Source organism: Onychostoma macrolepis, chromosome 19, assembly GCF_012432095.1.
Source record: "Onychostoma macrolepis isolate SWU-2019 chromosome 19, ASM1243209v1, whole genome shotgun sequence".
NCBI classification, from domain to species: Eukaryota; Metazoa; Chordata; class Actinopteri; order Cypriniformes; family Cyprinidae; genus Onychostoma; species Onychostoma macrolepis.
In genome coordinates, this window is record NC_081173.1 from 33,507,261 (window position 1) to 33,529,837 (window position 22,577).

At 42.9% G+C, this 22,577-nt stretch overlaps 1 protein-coding gene across 3 annotated transcripts in view; it reads left to right on the forward strand.

The window, feature by feature from the left end:
- Nucleotides 1-5,240: 5,240 nt before the first annotated feature.
- LOC131525795 (nuclear GTPase SLIP-GC-like) overlaps nucleotides 5,241-22,577 on the forward strand; it is a 59,836-nt gene continuing 42,499 nt past the window's right edge. For 2 of the 3 annotated variants that reach the window (XR_009267281.1, XM_058753746.1), the window contains exons 1-2: nucleotides 5,268-5,320; nucleotides 7,303-9,063. Coding sequence is in view for 1 of the 3 variants with exons in the window: in XM_058753746.1 (XP_058609729.1) it covers nucleotides 7,334-9,063 (1,730 nt within the window). In the remaining 2 variants the exon portion in view is untranslated. Of the gene's footprint in view, nucleotides 5,321-7,302; nucleotides 9,064-22,577 lie in introns of all 3 variants that reach the window. The other variant, XM_058753747.1, reaches the window with a different exon arrangement.

The window sequence follows — 22,577 nt, forward strand, 5'->3', positions numbered from 1 at the left end:
AATAAAATAAAATAAAAGTAATAGTCAACTTGTTGCTATATGCTGAATTAGTTGTAGTTCACCACTATATGCTTACCCAACCATATTTATATACAACCTCAAAAATGTGAGAAGTGTCCATTAAATAATTGTAAACAATAATAAGTGTTCCTGTGGCTCAGTGGTAGAGCATTGTGTTAGTAGCGCAAAAGGCCATGTGTTCAATTCCCAGAGAACACACATACTGATAACAATAACAACACACAAAAATAACATTAATGTATAACCTGAATGCACTGTAAGTTGCTTTTAAAGCGTCTGCTAAATGCATAAATGTAAATATAAATTGTAAATGTACATGACTGTAAATCCCAAATTGGTTCAAAGGACCTTTGGATGAATAAATTATTTGTTCATATAAATAAGCAAGAGTTGCTGTATAAACTTTTTAATATATTTTGTATTACTATGTCAAATTTTAGGGGTTGATGGTAATATATTCTTTCATTGTAAGAGGGTTCTGCACTTTACGCTACTTATATTTATAAAAAAAATAAATGACAACTTGCATCTGGTCTGTTGATGAAGCCATGTCTCAGGTCACATGTGAATTATTGCTAAGAGTGTCATTCTGAGGCTGTGGAAATCGGACACTGTTCCTCAGTTTAAGACCTGGTTGAACTATCTTACTGGAATATTGCATATGGAAAGAGTCCAGTATGGAGTTATTGGTAATCTTAATAAGTTTTACAGTATATGGCAACCGTCTCTAGATCATTTGGACCAATGTAATGCTGACTCTGACCAGCAACGTAATGCTAATGTAACGTAATATCTTGTCTGCCCCCTATTGAGTGCCTAGTCATTTTTCCATTGAAACTGCTTGTATGCCCTGATTGTTGTTCTCAAAAGTCTGTTTTTTTTTTTTTTTACTTATTGATTTATTTTTTAATCATTATTATTTTATGTATTTTGTTCTTTTATTGTTGTTGTTTATTGTGCAATATAAAACTAATAAAAATACCTATCAAAAAAAAAAAAAAAAAAAAAAGGGTTTATGGTCCTGTTTTATCTTTGTAACATCACAAGATTGTAATCACTAGTAATCACTAGTAAACGGAAGAATTTATGTTAATAAACTTTTTTCAAATAAATTATGGATCGCCTTTTCACAGGCGTCCAATCACAGCTGACTTCCGGAAAAGGGGAAGTAACCAATGGCGTTAGAGATAACAATTAAAACAGCAAGCCCTGCCCCACGACTGACAAAAATAGAAGTGTTCGCGCGAGCAGGTGAGAGAAGATCGAGCGGGAGGATGTGGGGGATGATCACACACGCGCGAGGGCTTGTATTGTGCGCAAAGGACGAGTGACGCGCCCGCGAGTGTTTGAAATTAGCTCGCGGGCTCCCGTTTCCTCGCGTGTAGATCTGTTTTCCTCTCGCGGAAGTGATTTACCGCGCGCGCCAGCATAAGTGGTGCGCTCGGTTATTAATGGCACAGATTTGACGCCATACTCGAGCGCTTGATGAGGTCCGCACATCCTTTCCCAGATAGCAAAATTTGTCTGGCCCATCTCTGGGCCACAACCTTGCTTAGCTTCTGGCCCAGTTCTGGCTGGGTCCCCGGCCCGAAACTGGCCCACACACTGAAAACCGACTCAAACAATTTCCTCTGGCCCAGATGCGGCCCACGCCCTGTAAAATGACTCTTATTTATTGACGTGGCCCAGATCTGGCCCGCATACTGTAGAGTGACTTCTATTATTTTATGTGGTCCAGGTCTGGCCCAGACACTTTAAGCCAGATCTGGCTGAGATTCGGCTTGGTCCCCGGGCGAACGTGGCCAGAAACTGCTAAATGTAATTCAGCAGTGAAACACAAATACAACCATTTAAAAACATTAAAAAGGCTTTAATTATAAAATTACCAAATACTTTAATATAAATATGAACAAATGCACTACAGTATAAACATTCACACTTTTTAAACCACAAAGTAACAAGTAAATTATATTTACTGTATATATATATATATATGAAGAGTTCATTTGCAGAAACAGATAACTTCGTTTTTAACAATTTTTAAAAATCATGTTTTTTCATTGTGCATTCCAATTAATCTCAATCAAACTGCATTCAGGTTATTTTGATTAGGTAAAGAATAACTAATAAATACTAGCTAACTAACACAAAACAAAAACACAATAACAAAAACATGATTTTTAAAATATTTAAAAACTGAGTTATCTGTTTTTGCAAATAAACTCTTCATATATAAAACATTGTGTGTCATAATTCAGTTCAGTTCTTATCAAATGGTGTCAGTGCAGTCAAGTCAGTAATATTGCTGAATATTAGGTGTCTTCAACCAAGCAAGACAAAAGGCAACAGTGACAAGGAACCCAAACAAGACAGGGCTCAGTCAGGAAACAGTCTCGTCTGGCCAAACGAAAGTGAATGTGGTGCGATTATTCCAGGCTGCATCACAAGTCAGATTGTGGATTGATATCATTCAGAATATTTCATCCAACTTCTTCTGCATGAAGTAATATCACGCCAGCAGGTGAAGCTGGTAAAAAGGGTCTGCGCAGAGGGCTTGTCTGGTTCTCGTAGTCTTTGCTGAGGATCTGTGCTGGGGCCATCAGTGAGGTCTTCACAGGGATCTGTCATCTAGCTGACATGGTCTCCGCTGACAGTCAGGGATGTGTTGTGGTCGTTTCTGGGAGCAGGTCCACCGTCTGGTCTGGATACGGCTGGATCAGCTGATTACTGTAACCCGGGGATAAGGGTGAGACCGTATATAAGCAACTAATATAAGCATTGATGTCATTCTTACAAATGAACAAGTACATTAGATATAAGGGAAGTGTTGCTGCTTACACTAATTGGTGCAGCCTTTAAAGGACTTGAATGATAGAGATGTGATAGTGTGTCATGTGTGTGGAAGGTTAAAGAGATGGTCTTTTAAACTCAGAGTGTGTCTGCCTCCTGAAGTCCTCCCTTCTGATCAGCTGGAGCCACCTCTTCAGTCCCCTTCACCTCCATTTCAGCAGCATTAGCTTGAAAGTTTTTCCAAATTGCAGCCTTGAAATATATGTATAAATATATATTGTAAGGTAATTATTTAATCTTAAGCATTACAGTTTTTTTTACAATCATTAGAACCAGACCCAGAATTCGCACCTTATAAGTTTGATGAATGTTCATGCAGCAGCTCAGAATTTCTGTAAAAAAAAAAAAGAAAAGTCAGATTACATAAAAATTTAATCTGAACACTATATATAAATTTGTTTGCTCATAATAATCCCCACCACAGTAAAATAAGTATGATTTTAATCACATCACACGGCATATCTATGCTTCAAAAGTTTTCATTCACTCTAAAACTGAACCTGCTCAAGTGCAGCAGACAGATTAGGCCTCTATTGAAGAACAAAAGATGATGCACTTACATTTTACAGCTCTCTCTCTACGTGTCTATAGTGTTTTTCTCTGTCAGAGCTTCCCACACGGCAGTGTTACCACAAAATAAATATTATTATTAAATTCAGATTGCACATATTGAATTGTCTTAGCAGGTGTAATGCTACAACAGCGTGCTCAGTTTGATTCACAAACAAATGACTCATTTGAATGGTTAAGTGAATCAAATCAGAGAGTCACTCGTATGATGTTTATGGCGCCAGCAGCGCATGATTCAATAGCAATCACCGTTGAAAAGACGAATCGAATGAATTCTAGCAAACAAAATAGAATTTAACTCATTAAAATGTAATTACCTAACATTATCGTGCACTGGATACAGCTCATCGGTTTTTCATATTAAAAAATTACATATTGTTTTCCTGAAGAGACGGCGCCTGACAGTTAGGCCTAACGTTACTCATCAACACTCAACATATCCGGGACCGAACGGTTTTTCTGACGCTATTATCATCGCAAACCTAACAGAAACCATCTAAAACCTATACTCTTCGTGGCATTTAAACATCAAACAACACTAGATTGATCATTAAATAACTTACCAGTTTGCATCTGAAGTATTCCTCTTAAGAACTGTGCCCGCCGAAATCTCCTCAGGATTAACCGCCAAATCTTTCTCTCAGCGGCTGATCTTCATTCTAGCAGCGGCCGCCGGAGACTAAACCAACTCGGGCCGAAGGTGGAGACACACACAACTACACCGAGTGCGGACCTGCCGCACGTACAACAGCTTTCAGCCGAGATCGGCCCAGAGAGAAAAAGCAGTCTGTCAGCCAGAAGTGTTTTGTAGAGTCGGCGCGGCTCTGGCCCATTATCTTCTCACCGACGTCGTGACTGAGCCGAGAGTGCCGCATTTCAGCCAGAATCGGCCCGAGTGTGCTTGCTATGTGGGTTGCGCCGTCCACCCAGTCGTCATCAGCGGAAAAAACCCTCTCTACCACTGCATCGGTTGGTTATTTTCACAGCTAGAACACGATGGCTGCGCAAATGTATTTTTAAATGCCAGTCACAGTTTTTAATGTATTTCTTATTTTGGTATTTCAATTTCTGGGATGGGGAAAAAAAATACAGAATAATTGAAATGCAGGACGCAGTTTACGCCTTGTGGGACGCGGGACAAAGCTCCCACTGGGACTGTCCCGCAAAATGCGGACGGTGGTCACCCTAGTATGTGCGTGTGTTTATAGGTGTATATGCATGGATTAAGATTATATGTATATGCGAGTATGTAGGTGTGTCTGCGTGCAGCGAGTTTATATGTATGTGCGTGTGTTGTTGTAGTTGTATATGCACGGATCGAGTTTATACGTATAAACCAGTGTCTATAGTGAACTGATAGGAAATATTTATATACAAAGTAACTTTATCTCTAATAACATTGAACATAGGCCGATTCCACGTCTTTATCATACTTCAATACTAAAGGACTGATGACATAAGAAGAGACACTTGTGAACAATCAAACAAAGAACCAGTTAGAACATGACACAAAGAGGTGGGAAGCACATGACCAGATCACACGCTGAATTATGTGTTTCTATGGCAACACTATCAACAAAAGCCTTCACATGCTCCAGATCTCGTAATTACAACTTGTAAACTCGAAATGTTCTGAGTAACCATGACTGTGACAAATTCCAAAATAAAAGACATGACAAACATTGTAATGGTCTGGGGGTGTATGTTACTTTAAGACCCATGTCTGGGGTTTCCCTGAGCCCTGCATTCTGTTTACCACAACGAGTAGTCCACACCCACAGGTGAATGAGATGTAACGTCAGAAATCTACTCTGCTCAACCTGACAGCTGAATCAACAGCACTGTCTTGTCCCACAGACAGCATCCTGAGAGATATAAGGTAACTTTTCCGTCAAATTATTATAGTGCTTAAAGTTAGCTTAAATTCTAAAACTTTGTTTGTCAAAACTTATTTTATTTTAAGGTTACTTTTTCAAAACAATCCACAGAAATACACATTGCTATTCTTGTCAAATTAATATCCTATATAATTTGAGTTTGTATAAAGCAAAACAATCAAGGAACTCATGTGGGCTATAAAATTATTATTATTATAATTATGGGGGGGTTGGTTAGATTGGTTTTAGATTGGTTTAGGCATTTATACCATGAGCGTGAGACAAAATATTTTATTTTAGATAAAATATCTTTTCATATTCTTGATTTTCTTGATGTTTTTGGAAGACTCTTGATTTTAAAGATGTATCACTGGTTTATTGATATTTACTCATAAGCCGCTCTGTAAGAATCGAACACCTGGGTAAGCAGGGCGTGGCAGTTGCAGAAGAGGGAAATACATGATAACCTGTCTAACAAATTTTAAACAACATTGCTTGCCAAACTCCAAGACTTAAATTAACTTTAGCCAAAGAATAGAATAATATTTTTGTACACCTCAATGTTTACAACCAGGAGTGGTTTCTTCATTAGGGCGACAGGAAAACAAACCACAAAAGTGTGAAAGGGAGAGATTTTTTCTATCACATTCAGCCACAGTGTTATGCTAGCTGTCACAGTTCTAGAGTTTATTCTGGATATAGTCCAATCAGCGTTAAGTCACATTATGTGGAGTACCAAGAATCGTCCCTGCTGTTCTGATAAACGTCCATACAAAGGCTTTTTTTTTCCCGAACTGCAGGCACTGCAATGTAATCTCTATGTGTTCCGGGAGGGCTAGCACTAACATGCTTTCATCATAACTTACCTTGTGCAATGAACAAACATACCTCTTTTAATTATCTTCAAGCCAGGACAAATACATGTAAATCAGTATCTTGCCAGTAAAGTTTTGATGGATGATGACTGTAATGGATGTAATGTAATGTAATGTCGATTACACTGACATAGAGTAATCGATGAGTGGCACCATGAAGCATTCTAACTTCCATTTGGGTGCTTTCTTGTTCCGGTCTCCATAGAAATCCAAAATGTTAAAATGGGTAAAAAAGATTGACTGAATTGAAACTTTTTCAATATAACTAAATATAAAAATGTGTGCAGGTTTAATGTTATATTATCAGCTCAGAAAATTTTTATTTGACTAGAAACACCAGGAACCGGAAATGTAAAGCAGTTGGGCAAGACTTCAGTGTTCAGAAAAACGTGGATAAAAGCAAAAAGCTTCCACTTCGCATCGTGCCTAACAACGCCCCTTAGCTATTATAAATTCACTGTAAACTATGGCTTCTTGGGGCTTAGTGCTTTATTTTCTGCCACAGGTAGGCCCTGCCCATAAAAACGTCATCACTGTTTGCAAACACTGAATTGGTCTATACAATCAGGTTAAGGCGACTGCTAGTGGTCTGTTGTTATCTCCGTGTGGTCCTGTTTGGTATTGCAGCTTGACTTGCAGTTATAGAAAATGCTCTAAAAAATTTGACTTTTTTTTTTTCTCACAGTTTTTCTGTTGCATTGTATACATAAATTGTGAATTATGAAACAATTTATTTTTATTTTTTATTTATCTTAAAAAAGTCTTGCAGAAAATTTTGTTTTGTAAGAATCACCCTCAAACTTAATTTTGAACTTGGTAAAACAATTAGTTTTGCCTCTTTCTCGCCATCTCTGTTGGAAAACTATTGAAAATTAGAATTACACTGGAATAAATCATACTGGGATGTGTGTTAAAATTGTTGTATGTGGCGCTTTACCTAGACAATTTTCCACCAGATGCCACTGTTTAGAATGCATGACCTAATAAAATGTAAAACCCTGAATGCAATTGAAATTACTTTGGTTAAAAATATCTAGCATGAAAGACTTGGTAATTAACTCAATGCAAATCAAAAAGTTCCTATCCTCCATCATTCTTTGTTTTGACAGGGAATAATTGGTCTGTGAGACAGATCTTTCAATGGCTACACAGACCATAAACTTCATCACTTGGAATGTTAATGGACTGAAACAACACAGAGATCAGACATTTCAAGAATTACAAAATGCAGATGTCGTTTTCTTTCAAGAGACTCACATTGGAATTGGAGATGAACATATTATAGACGACTATAAAGATGAGTGGTATATTTTCTATACAAAGTACACCACCTCCAGCAAGGGAACAGCCATTCTAGTGAGGAAAAGACTAGATTTTGAATATATAACTGATGAAAAAGATCATTGTGGAGCTTATGTTGTGTTGAAATGTAAACTGAACGGTCAGCTGTACACTCTTGTCAGTGTTTACAACCATCAGACAGACACAAAAACCCTAGATAAACTTTCAAGGTACCTGCAGTCAATGACCACAGGGCTGCTGGTGATCGGTGGAGATTTCAACACGGTTCTCAACAGATTTATTGACAAAAAATGGAGCAAGATCACAAACAGGACTCATAGTAAATTACTCTTATTTCTGGAGAAGTTCATGAAATCTCTCCAGCTGGTTGATGTCTGGAGAAGAAAGAACCTCACAAAGCAGGATTATACATACTACATAAAAGACACTCCTGTGTCCAGACTGGATTACTTCTTTGTTCCAGAAGAATGTATGTGGCGTGTCAGAAGTTGTGAAATCCGAGACTTAAAGATAAGTACACATAAAGACCATCTTCCTGTGTCTTTAGAGATCAACAATGTCACACCTTTTCGGCAAGATCCCCAGATACAAGCACTCTTCCAATGGTTAAATCTAAAAAAGGATCTTCTAACAGATGAGATGGGTTTATTATTGGGCGAAGAAAGCTCACATGCAGTCAGTGAGGTTGACATTGTGTCAGCTGTAAATTCTCTTCAGGTATCAGACACACCGAGACCAGACGGCATCCAAGCAACCTCCTATAAAGATAAAATCCAGGATCTAATTCCATACATAAAGATGCTCTATGAGAGAATCCACAGAGGTGCATTTAACTGCTCTGAAAAACACTTTAATGAATCTGTGAAATCTCCACATGATGACAGTCAACACTTTTTTAACGTGGACTTCCTCATCATCGCAACTATTCTGGCAAGACGTTTGGAAGACATCATGGAGACTTTTCCAAAGGGGCGAATACCAAAAGATTCAGCTATTGTCATGATCACTCCCAAAACACATTACGCTTTAATAAGTCTGAGTTGCATTAAGAATGAGCTACAACAGCAAAAACGGTCAAACCCGACTCTGAGCCAGGATCTTCACGTTATAGAAAATCTCCTCAGTAATGCAAAAGAAGATTTTTCAGTCAAGAAATACAAAGTGCTGCATCAGGGCTGCCCTTTGACCCCAGGACTCATAATGCTGGCTCTGAAATGCTATGCCACACAGCTATTTGGACATTTAGAAAACTTTGGTGTTTTTATTTTCAAACAAAGTGTGATAGTTTGCTTTCAATCTGATGACCTAGACACTACTGTGCAGAGCAGTACTAATGAAGTATATGAAATGGAGATACTATCCAGAGGAAATGGTGAACTGCTACAATTAAACTGCTTAGGAAAAGATTGGGATGAATGGATCACAGAGACATTTGGGAATAATGAAGCAGAATCAGAAGAAAATGGTTTTAAAGCAGATGAAAGGGATGATGGGAGTAAGGTGTGTGAAGAGACTGATCATGAGAAAATATTTGAGAATGAAGACCAATCAGTGGCAGTTGATGGAAGGTGAGGATCATGAAGATGACTTATATTACATTTGTTATCTAATATGAAAATGTATTTGCCCCTGTAGTTACTAATTCCAAAATCTATAAAACTGCATTCATAATGGGGATAAGCTGGACTAGATGCAACCAGGCCTAGTTACTGCAAACTCTTTTCAATTCCCATACACTGATTGGCTTCATCACTCTGTCTCCTCTCCACTAATAAGCTGGTGTGTGGTGGGCATTCTGGCGCAATATGGCTGCCGTCGCATCATCCAGGTGGATGCTGCACATTGGTGGTGGTTGAGGAGATTCCCCCTTTCTATGTAAAGCGCTTTGAGTACCCAGAAAAGTGCTATATAAATGTAACAAATTAAATTTACATTTGAATCAAACTTTTTCAACAGCATGAAGTTTAAAATTTCTAACACTGTAATACAATATGCCTGAAAGAAAGAAATTAAAGAAATTATAAAGGAGAAGGTGACTGAAATATATCCATATAGGAAGGGTTACAAGCTATTCCAAACAACCACATTGAGAGCCATTATCTCCAAAAAAAAAAAACTTGGCACAGTAGCAAACTTTGCCAAAAGTACCCGAGCTTCCAAAATTCATCCTAGAGCATTTAATGTTGTGTCTTCTTCACTTAGCATTAGCAAGCAATAATGATTCGTGACGACTTTATTAAAAAGTTAATTAAAAACAATTTTTGTTAATTAATTTTTGGTTTTTTACAGGGATGTATTCTCTTTAGCAGCGCACACACATACACAGTTTACTTCTCTGCACGCTCTCAATCGGAACAGCATTATGGGCAATGTTTTCTTAAAGGGCAACAGCCCAATAAATGACTATATAAACGGTTTCTGTTCTTGTTATTGAAAACAATGAATTAAACATGATACTAAGCATTTATTACTAATATTAATCTAATTTAAGTCACAACATCTTCCCCCCAATGAACAACTGTTCATCAACTTAAATTTTTGATGCATAAAGCAACTGAACGGGTCTTCTTAACACAGTTCACTTTCAATCGGTCACTATGAGTTACGTCAGTGACCGACGAATTGGGATCTCGCCAGAGAGACCAATCCACTTCGAGTGTAACTAAACGAGTCAATAGACATTGGCATTTCGCATCTGGCTGCCACACCCCGCAGCGCGAGTATAAGAGGCAGCAGGTGCACCACATCAATTCATCCTTTCGCTTCGGAGCCGAGCGGTGGTGTATCACTACTGCTCTCCTGTTCCTCAAGTGATTGCAGAGAACAAGTTACGGCACAGCAGCGGTGGTCGTGGTCGCATGGGAGAGAAAAAAAAAAAAAGATCGTCTTCGTGCAGACAGCCACACCAGGAGTGTGCGTTGGCCAGCTCCCCTGCGTGCTTCAGCACTGAAAGAACAATTTCTAAGCAATTTTTTAAAAGAGCAACACGGGTGATCGCGTCCTTTTAAAGATGTCTTATCACCCGTGCGTTTCTGGGTGTGGTCGTTTCCTGGCATCTCAGGACGGTCACAATCGCTTCCTCACGTGTCTGGGCATTAAACACGCTGAGGAAGCTTTCGTGGATGGTGCATGTTCTTCTTGTGGGGACATGACCATCTCGGAGGTTGCATAGAAGACTCCGCTATGTCAAAAATGGCAGAGTCCCTCTGCCGCTATCCAGTGTCGCACTGTGTCCGGTGGAGTCAGAGGGCTGAGGGCTTCCCCAAAGGGAGTTCCTCACTCCTCAAGCACTCCGAAGCCAGTGGAGCTGCTGTTGGAGCTGTCTTGGAGCGGGCTGGTCCCTCTGCAGGACAGAGTGCACTATTCGTTTCCTTCGGTGCCCCCTCTGACGACCAGATGTCGATCGCTGCATCGGAGGGCGAGCCCTCTCTCTCCGGGGATGACGACTTAGCTGCGTTGCCCCCTTCGGGTGTGGTAGCGTTGTCCGAGCCAGACTCAGAGATGATGGCTATGCTTTCCCGGGCCGCCGAGAATGTCGGGCTCGATTGGAATCCTCCCGATCCTTCGAGGTTGGACGAATGGTTTCTCGGTGGGGGTCGTGCTGGTTCTCAGCGCCCTCCTCTGATGCCATTCTTCCCGGAAGTGCATGAGGAGCTCACAAGATCATGGAAGGCACCTTTTACTGCCCGAAACAAATCTTGTGGCTCCTCCACCCTCACCACCCTCGATGGTGGGGCTGCTTTGGGGTACGCGGGCATCCCCTCGGTGGAGCGGTTTGTGGCCATGCGACTGTGTCCAACAGCCGCTTCCACTCTGCAGGGTGACCCATATCTCCCCTCACCGGCCTGTAAGTATTTGTTAGGCCTAACTGGCAGTGCTTACAGAGCTTGTGGGGAGGTGGCTTCTGCCCTCCATGCCATGGCGTTACGGCAGGTCCACCAGGCCAAAGCCCTGAAAGACCTGCACGAGGGTGGCCACGACCTGGCGGTTCTACATGAACTGCGTGCTGTGACAGACCTCGCGCTTCGACCGACGAAGGTGACTGCACAGTCTCTGGGTCGTGCGATGTCCACGCTAGTGGTCCAGGAGTGCCATCTCTGGCTGTGTCTGGCCGACATGAAGGAGCATGAGAAGGTACAGTTCCTGAATGCTCCCGTGTCACAGACTGGCCTCTTCGGCGATGCGGTCGAGAGCCTTGCCCAGCAGTTCTCGGCAGCACAGAAGCAGACTGAGGCGATCAAGCACATCATGCACCAGAGGAAACCTGCTGCCTCCACACCGGCTGCAGCCCCTCAGCCTGCTCATCGCCATGGGCGCCCCCCCGCAGCCGACCCCGCTCCCGTGCAGCTGCAGCAGCCTTCCACCAGGCAGCGTCGTGGAGCTGGTCGCAGGCAGGACGCCCAGCCTGTCCAGGCCACTGCCAAACTTGGCGGCAAGAGCAAGTGCAAGTCCCCAAGATTGGTTTGCAGCGATCAACCTGAAGGACGTGTACTTTCATGTCTCAATCCTCACGTGGCACAGGCCATTCCTGCGGTTTGCGTTCGAGGGTCGGGCGTATCAGTACAAGGTCCTGCCCTTCGGGCTGTCCCTATCGCCTCACGTCTTCACCAAAGTAGCGGAGGCGGACCTTGTTCCCTTGAGAGAACGGGGTGTGCCCATCCTCAATTATCTCGACGACTGGCTCATACTCTGTGTATGTTCAGGCACCTCAGCCAGTTTGGGTCTTCGGGTCAACTGGGAAAAGAGCAAACTCGTGCCAACGCAGAGGATCTCTTTTCTCGGCATGGAGTTGGACTCGGTCAACCAGACAGCACGCCTCACCCAGGAACGTGCTCAGTCGGTACTGAACTGCCTCAAGACTTTATCAGGCAGGATGGCGGTCCCACTGAAACTCTTTCAGAGGTTCCTGGGGCATATGGCTGCAGCTGCGGCGATAGTTCCGCTTGGTCTGCTCCATATGAGACCGCTTCAGCACTGGCTCCATGGCTGAGTCCCGACAGCAGAAGGACAGCAGAAGGTGAAGGCTGTCTCTAAGCAGAGGATGGCCCACTGGATAGTGGATGCCATCACCTTGGCCTATGAAGCACAAGGTGTGCCCTGCCCGCTCAGGTTGGGCGCCAGGCCTTTCTGTCAATGAATTCTTGAAATCTGGTGTGAGGCTAGTACCCATATGATTGACCCTTTTGGGATCCCATATGTGTATTCCACGGTATACTCACTAGAGCCGTGTTTCCCTGGAAGACCACGTTCTGCCGCCTCTAAATGATGCAGCCTGTGCCATCGCAGAGACTTCTATGTGCAAATTGGCCCTACGGGGTTACTTCACATGAGCAAATGTCACTACGCAGTGTGCCTCTTCCAGCTGGAAGGACACGCTTTACCAGTGTTATCCAAGTCCTACTGTTTGGGTTGCTCAAGGAACAGCAGAAGTTGACCTTCTCTGTGTAGAGCCTGGTCCTATCGTCTGCCTTATAGGAAGGACCAGGAGGCCTACACAGGGCACTGGAGGGGGCAGCTCCTGTGGCGCTTTGGTAGGGATCCCAATTCATTGGTCACCGACGTGACTCATAGTGACCGACTGAAAGGGAACGTCTCGGTTACATATGTAACCCTCATTCCCTGAAGGAGGGAACGGAGACGTCACGTCCTGTCACCACAGTCGCTGAGCTGCCGGATCACTGGCTGGGCTCCTCAGCGAAAACATGAATTGATGCGGTGCACCTGCTGCCTCTTATACCCGCGTTGTGGGGTGTAAAAATACCGCATGCCAATGTCCATTGGCTCGTTTAGTTACACTCGAAGTGGATTGGTCTCTCTGGCGAGATCCCAATCCATCGGTCACCGATGTGACGTCTCCGTTCCCTCCTTCAGGGAACGAGGGTTACATACGTAACGGAGACGTTCCTGTGGATGTACGAACAGCACATGATCTAACTTTGCAATCTCTGCCTGGAAACAGCTCTTCAATTTTTCCTAATTTCCAGGTTTGTCTTGGCATATAGGCATCTCAGATGAGAACAATGTCACCTGTTTTCAGCTCAGTAGGTTTCTGTGTGCTGCAGGAATGTGCAGATTTCAGGTCTAGCAGATAGTCTTTTCTCCAACGATTCCACAGATTGGTCATGAGTCTGTTTCTGTATCTCCACCTCCTTGTCATCTCCTCCTTACTTACAGTGGTATGATCATGGTCTGCTGGGAATGGTTTTGGCGGCAGTGAAGTTAGTCATTCACCGACCAGGAAGTGTGCAGGTGTCTGTGGCTGCGATTCATCAACCTCATTGTGAACAAAAATAAGGGGTCTGGAATTCAGTATGGCTTCCACTTCTGTGAGGAGTGTAATCATTTCTTCAAAAGTGAACGATGCTCTTCCTAGCACCTTTCTCAGGCATGTCTTTACAGACCTCACTAGCCTCTCATAAAAAACACTCCACCAGGCCGCTCGCTCTACGATAAAGTGCCAGGTGATGCCCTTCCCTGAGATGTATTCCAGAAGTTGTGGATCTTTGATGGCTTGCCACAGCTCGCTGAGGTCTTGATTTGCTCTTTTGAAAGTTTTGGCATTGTCTGAATAAATGACCTTGCACAGTTCTCTTCTGGAAACAAATCGCTTAAGTGCTAACAGGAAACTTTCTATTGACTGACTTGATACCAGTTCCCAATGGACTGCTCTGGTGACTGCACATGTGAACAGAGCAACATAAGCCTTGCATAGCACACGACCATTCTTCACATACAGCAGACCTGCAATGTCTATGCCCGTCACTTCGAATGGAGGGGTCACTGTTATTCTGTCTCGTGGGAGTGGAGCTGTGTCCTGTTGTGTGGGTTTTGCTTTAAATCTTTTGCACACAATACATTTTGATAGGATACTTTTTTACAAGTTGTCTGCCTTGCAAAATCCAGTGTATACTTCTGATTTGTACAAGAGTGTTTGTCAGACTAGAATGAATGGTAACTTCATGGTTGTACTGAACCAGCAGCTCACAATATCTGCCTTTGCTAGGTAGAATCCATAAATGTTTTTCTCTGTAACTGAAGTCTGACTGTTGTAGTCTGCCTCCAACACAGAGCAATTCATCAGCATCAAGGAAAGGTTTCAAATCTCTGATTTTGGAATCTGAGTTCAGGGTTTTACCAGGTTTTAGCAAACTAATCTCATGACTAAAGCTGCAAACTTGTGTAAGGTTCCACCCGCCAGCCCAAAAAGCGGAATCGAGCAGCCTGGTCGAAGGTTTATTGCATGTTCGGTCTTTTACTTGCGCCTCTGAATTTATCTGGATTTAGTTTCAATTTTAGTCTAGCTCCGTGTTCAATCTGACTCCAATTTCAAGTGATCATTACATTTAGGCGATATTCTTAATTAAAAACTGATCACAAATATCGATTACTAATTTAGATATTTGATTATTCTGAAAATCCCATACTTTCAAATCTTCGTTCATTAGGGACCAGGTATCGCACAAGAATTACACTTCGGGCCGATTTTAGTGAATCCACGAACACAAACTCGTCAGTTCTAAACTTACTCAGAGGGTGTCAAGTGGTTATAATCAGTGATGGGAATAAAGGCGTTACTAACGGCGTTATTTTTTTCAGTAATGAGTAATCAAACGAATTACTGTTTCCCCCCTTATAACACCGTTACCGTTACTGACAATAAAATGTGGCGTTACTATATTATATTACTAGAATTACATTTTTCAGTTCATCTGAATGGATGTGCAGTGTAGCTGTATTTGACGTACTATAAACTCTAGTGTGAAGGCGCACAACTCGCCGTCGCTTTCTCTCACATACACGCACACAAAGAAAGATACAGAGCAAGAGAGTCTTTCATAACATGCAGAATTGACGCGCTACATGTAAACGATATTCTTTGTTGTATTTTCCTGTCAAAATAACGGAGTTCCTTTGGAATTCTTTTAAGAACTGCCGGTTTCTCTGGTAGTGGGCGGAACTAATGCGCAAATGACAATCTCATTGGCTGGCGCTCACCTATTATTGTCCCTGTTTTGATTTCAGCAAATCAATTCGAGCGAACAAAGACAACGTGATTAATATTCATGAACCCAGCAGCTCATTAATCCTTAATGCGCTTTATATTGATGACAAATATGCATTCATACTTGGTTATTCTAATTACTAAAGTTCTATCATCATATAATATTAAATTATCATAATATTATATTATAATGCTTGACTGACTGATACTAAGTGTCAGTAGATAAATAGTGTAGATTAATGTACAATGTTTTATAATAATAATTTATTCTTTTTAGTGTCCATTTCATTAATTTAACATATTTAATATTGGGGACATCCAAAGTTATTTGACATTTGAACATTTTTTTTTTTTAAAGTAACGCAATAGTTACTTTCCCTGGTAATTAGTTACTTTTATAATGATGTAACTCAGTTACTAACTCAGTTACTATTTGTGAGAAGTAACTAGTAACTATAACTAATTACTTTTTTTAAGTAACGTGCCCAACACTGGTTATAATACCTTTAAGTGAGCTGCGCCTGCATACTCATAACAAAAAGTGTATTTTCTCCTATAACCATGAGAGCTACACCGTGTTAAGCCAGTGACAGTCAGAAATCCAAAGTCCCTCATGATGTTCCCCATGGTTCATCCATTGGTGCTTTGATATGATCTGTCCTGAACGCAGACTTGCGGAAATATCACTACACATTAATCTACTTGAAAAATTATTTCTGAAGAGATCAGAATAAGTAAAATATAAAATGTTATTATAAGTCAGGTAAATATGTATAGTATCTCACAGAAGTGAGTACACCCCTCACGTTTTTGTAAATATTTTATTATATCTTTTCATGTGACAACACTGAAGAAATTACACTTTGCTACTGTCAAGGTGCACACAGCGGGGAGGAACGAGGAACACAGAGACGAGGAGTAACTTCAAAATAACAGTTTTTAATAAACTCAAACAAGGCAAGACAAGGCAGGGCAGACACACAGGAACACCAGGAGTAACGAGTAGACCAGACGAAAAGGAACTGAACAGGCATGAACTAATATACACTGGATAATTACACACACATACCTGAACTGAATAAACTAATAATCACACTGAACAAGGACAGGAACATGACCAAATATAGAAACGTGAGGGCGGGAAACCCAAGTTGGGGGAAATGGCTAATTGGGCCCAATTTGGACATTTTCACTTAGGGGTGTACTCACATTTGTGGCCAGCGGTTTAGACATTAATGGCTGTGTGTTGAGTTATTTTGAGAGGACAGCAAATTTACACTGTTATACAAGCTGAACACTCACTACTTTACATTGTAGCAAAGTGTAATTTCTTCAGTGTTGTTACATGAAAAGATATAATAAAATATTTAAAAAAATTTGAGGGGTGTGCTCACTTGTGTGAGATACTGTATTATGCCAGGTGCATAGCCAATTCAAAGATGTCAAATCATATCAATACAAAACATCAAATTCTCAAAGATTAATCTAAGAGTAAAAGATGCATACCAGACCTTAGAAAATACATAGTATGGAGTGTAGAGACATACAACACTATGGGCTTATTCTGGCTACAGAATTGCAGTGTTTCGCAGAATCGCAGTAGTGTTTTTTCACTTCCCTTATATACTCAGATCAGACAATAAAGAAATCTTGAGATCAGTTGTAAAAACATAAAAGACCTTTTGGTTTAGGTTCCTGTGCTCCAGGGTTGCAGCAGCAGAACACAATACTACAAAAGTTTTCGATCTTTCTCATAATACAAGTGACTACTGTGAAATTGAGACCGATTTACCAATCGCACAAAGACCTTTAGAATGATACCAAACATGAAGGGGAAAAGCAACAGGTTCACAGGATACATGATACAGTATGTGGGATATACATATTCTTAATGAATTTTGAATGAAACCTTTTGGGGGAAAAGAGGGAGAGGCAGAGAGGGCAGGGGGAGAAGGAGGTCGTAAATGAACAAGGGGAGTGGTGCTGTTTGTTGTCTTTGGAGATCTCTTCTCCAGATTAGTTTTATGGTTTTATTGCATGGCATCTTTTTTGTGAGAGTTCCTGAGTTTTGGCCTCATGAGCAATTAATTTCATAAAGGAAATAATTTCACTCCTTTCACTTGTGTCACTTTGGTCCAGTACTTCTCAGCCTCAAACATTTCTTCAGCAGTCAACTCAGCTCGTCTCTTTGAACTTGCGTTGTGCACAAACCTCTAAATCCAAGCAGTGACCCGTAATACTTTCTTCAGTTTACTGTACTTCAGTAAATCTAGCACAGGTTCCTTTCCACTTTGGTTGTTGCTGCTGCTGAGTTGCACACTGATCTGCTGAACTTGTTTTAGCTCATTACTCACATCTTCATCACTCTGATCGTCATCACTGTCGTGATGCCACCCGGGCCATGATCTCCTCCCTCAGCTCATCATAGGATTCACTCAGCGTGGGTTGTCTGGAGAAATAGGCCCGTTGCGCCTCTCCTGTCAACAGTGGTGCCAGCACTCGGGCCCATTCCTCCCGCGGCCAGCCCTCGAACATCATTAAGTAGCTCTATACGTCGTCGTGGTCGGAAATTTTCGGTAGGAGCTGGGTGGCCTGCACTTGTGGATCGGGTAGTGGGATACGTTGGGCAGCGGCAGTGCGGAGAGCGGCAACTTCTCGCTCGGATTCCCCCTGGCGAGTGGCCATGTGCTCCATGATTTGTTGTTGACGGATGCTCACCTCGGTGAGGTGTTTTAGTAGTTCCTCCATGTCTGGGGAGGAGCAGCCACATGTGGGAAACACGAGCAGAGGTGAGGCAATAATAACAAAAAAAAAAAGAAAGAGAACGGTTGCTTGTCGGTGGGGAATCACTTGACAAGGGGAAGTCAATAAATGCCCCGGAGGGTGAGTTTATTGAAGGTTTTTAGGGGGCAGACTTGTTTCTGTGACGTGGGTTGGTGCTCCGTGCTTCTCGTGAGGTCGGTGCTTGTGCTTTCCAGTGGCTGTCCTCCATGCCGTGCTCGTGTGCTGGGGCTGGCCGGTCAATTGCTGCTTTCTGGAATACATACAGATCAAGGGTTAGCATGGAGTCTTTTGGAGACATGTCTCACCCGCGTGTGTGTTGCGGCGGCTTATCAAGCCCTGCTGTGACGAGCCTCAGGTGCGCCCGGCCAGCCCGTGACGAGGACGTGCAGGTGATCCTCGTTGGTTTCCAGGGTGACGCTGATGAGCGCTCGGGACACCCGTCACAATATATATATATATATATATATATATATATATATATACAGTGAGGAAAATAAGTATTTGAACACCCTGCTATTTTGCAAGTTCTCCCACTTAGAAATCATGGAGGGTCTGAAATTGTCATCGTGGGTGCATGTCCACTGTGAGAGACATAATCTAAAAAAAAATCCAGAAATCACAATGTATGATTTTTAACTATTTATTTGTATGATACAGCTGCAAATAAGTATTTGAACACCTGTCTATCAGCTAGAATTCTGACCCTCAAAGACCTGTTAGTCTGCCTTTAAAATGTCCACCTCCACTCCATTTATTATCCTAAATTAGATGGACCTGTTTGAGGTCGTTAGCTGCATAAAGACACCTGTCCACCCCATACAATCAGTAAGAATCCAACTACTAACATGGCCAAGACCAAGAGCTGTCCAAAGACACTAGAGACAAAATTGTACACCTCCACAAGGCTGGAAAGGGCTACGGGGAAATTGCCAAGCAGCTTGGTGAAAAAAGGTCCACTGTTGGAGCAATCATTAGAAAATGGAAGAAGCTAAACATGACTGTCAATCTCCCTCGGACTGGGGCTCCATGCAAGATCTCACCTCGTGGGGTCTCAATGATCCTAAGAAAGGTGAGAAATCAGCCCAGAACTACAGGAGGAGCTGGTCAATGACCTGAAAAGAGCTGGGACCACCGTTTCCAAGGTTACTGTTGGTAATACACTAAGACGTCATGGTTTGAAATCATGCATGACACGGAAGGTTCCCCTGCTTAAACCAGGCCTGACTTAAGTTTGCCAATGACCATTTGGATGATCCAGAGGAGTCATGGGAGAAAGTCATGTGGTCAGATGAGACCAAAATAGAACTTTTTGGTCATAATTCCACTAAACGTGTTTGGAGGAAGAAGAATGATGAGTACCATCCCAAGAACACCATCCCTACTGTGAAGCATGGGGTGGTAGCATCATCTTTGGGGTGTTTTTCTGCACATGGGACAGGGCGACTGCACTGTATTAAGGAGAGGATGACCGGGGCCATGTATTGCGAGATTTTGGAGAACAACCTCCTTCCCTCAGTTAGAGCATTGAAGATGGGTCGAGGCTGGGTCTTCCAACATGACAATGACCCGAAGCACACAGCCAGGATAACCAAGGAGTGGCTCTGTAAGAAGCATATCAAGGTTCTGGCGTGGCCTAGCCAGTCTCAGACCTAAACCCAATAGAGAATCTTTGGAGGGAGCTCAAAGCCAGAAACCTGACTGATCTAGAGAAGATCTGTGTGGAGGAGTGGGCCAAAATCCCTCCTGCAGTGTGTGCAAACCTGGTGAAAAACTACAGGAAACGTTTGACCTCTGTAATTGCAAACAAAGGCTACTGTACCAAATATTAACATTGATTTTCTCAGGTGTTCAAATACTTATTTGCAGCTGTATCATACAAATAAATAGTTAAAAATCATACATTGTGATTTCTGGATTTTTTTTTTTTAGATTATGTCTCTCACAGTGGACATGCACCTACGATGACAATTTCAGACCCCTCCATGATTTCTAAGTGGGAGAACTTGCAAAATAGCAGGGTGTTCAAATACTTATTTTCCTCACTGTATATTCTAAATAAACTACAAACAAAAAAAATATACATTTTTTTCCTCACATTCTTTCTTGTAATTCTTCCCTCTCAGTCACATACCTGACTAAATGGCTCATTATGCAGCTCATTATGCGGGCCTTTGTCTTCTCAGGTGTGAGTCACAGCATTATCCAGGAAAGTTCACGCCCCCTCACATAGACCCTTTCTACTCAAAAAGTGACTTAGAAAATTTAAATCAATATATTGTTTTCTGTGAGCAAGTAAACAAGATGATTTTCACATAATTTTGAAGTAAAAACTCTAGGCTACAAGATCCAGCTCTCAAAAGACTTGTGAATAAATCTTCTGTATGTGTTTTATGGCCTTATTTCAGTTACTTAAAAAGTTTAGTTCCTCTTCAGGAACTCGAGCCGCGTCCGAAAACACTACGGGAATGCCTTCAGCGTGACCAGCTCTGAATCGTATGTGTAATCAGTCCAATAGATGGGCGAGACGTCACGGGCAGGTGACGTAATGACCAGGAAGCTTTAAAAGCACGTGAGGTGCAGCCGGCGTCAGCTTCCTGTCATTCAGCGATGCTCTGTGTGTGTGTCAGTCACATGTTATGTTCTGTGAGTCTAATTATTACAGCAATGTGGGGGGCTGGGTGAACGCGGTTATAGAGCGATGCCCTGGGAAGAGCAGACACTTGCCAGCAATCTGTCCCCCGACTTGGCATCGTCTCTAAAGGCTCCGGTCTTGCCCTCCAAGCCACTAAGAACAACATCAGCGCTGGTGGGCAAGGGGTACACGGAGACATTTATGGTTGACCCTGTCTGATATGAAGGAAAAAGACTGGGTCTTCCTCATGGACGCCCCGCTTGAGCCTTTTGGTCTGTTCGGTGACGTCATCAATTCTGTCTTCGACAGATACCAGGACGCTCGTAAACAGATGGCGGCGTTCCAGCGGTTTCTCCCTCGCCGTTCTCTAGCTCTGGGGACACCGGGGAGGGGGCAGTCCCAGCCGTGTACCAGCTCCTCATACAGGCAGGTTCAGAAAGTGAGCGTCGCCTCTCGCGCTCCCCCGCAACAGGACCGAGATCAGTGGCGCTCTAAGACGAAGCCCGATCTGACGAAGCGGTCCTTACAACCAGGGGTCAGGACTGCTGAGGGTGGCCCCTACTGGGGAAGAGCGGGTTACATCGCATTACACGGTGTCCCTCTCTCCTCAGAGCCCTCAGTAGACCAGTCTGCTAACCCTGCCAGAGTTCCAGGCGGCAGCGGTCTCCAGCGAGCATATATCTCACTGCCTTCCTGCCCGAAAACGTAGCGGAGCGGAGATGCTCGCTACCCCTTCGCTGGTTCCCTTAGTAGATTATTTAGCAGCGTGGAAACTACTGCCAAATGTATCTCGTTGGGTCCTGCAGACTGTAGAAAAAGGCTATCGTATCCAATTCGGGTCTCCACCGCCGCCATTCAGCAGGGTCTTTCCCACACTGGTGGGCCCTGCAGGCTCTGGTATTAGAACAGGAGGTAAACACTCTCTTGAGGAAGGAGGCCAACGAGGTGGTCCCTCCTCGCGACAGAGAAACCGGGTTCTACAGCCGGTACTTTATCGTTCCGAAGAAGGATGGGGGGTTGCGCCCAATTTTAGATCTACGTCAGCTGAACTGCTCAGTCATGCGACTGAAGTTCAGGATGCTCACTATCAAGCAGGTTGTGTCTCAAATCAGGTCCGAGGACTGGTTTTTCACGATAGATCTACTTCCATGTCTCCATCCTTCCCACTCACAGGAAGTTCCTGAGGTTTGCTTTCAGGGGCGAAGCCTACCAATATCGGGTTCTTCCCCTCAGCCTAGCACTCTCACCCCGTACTTTCACGAAATGTGTGGATGCTGCTCTGGCTCCATTGCGACTCCAGGGCATCCGTATACTCAACTACATCGACGATTGATGATTTTAGCCCAATCAGAGCAGATGGCGGTTTGGAATCGAGATGTCGTTCTCGCTCATATGAAAGAGCTGGGGTTAAGACTAAACGTCAAGAAAAGTGTACTTTCTCCAGTACAGAGGACCACTTATCTGGGCGTGGTGTGGGATTCGACCACGATGCAGGCACAGCTGTCTCCTGCTCGTATCGAGTCGATCCTCACTGCAGTCGCGAGAGTCATTGAAGGCCAGTCACTCACTGTCAAACAGTTTCAAAAGATGTTGGGTCTGATGGCAGCTGCATCCAACATGATACCTTTTGGCCAGCTGTATATGAGACCCCTACAGTGGTGGCT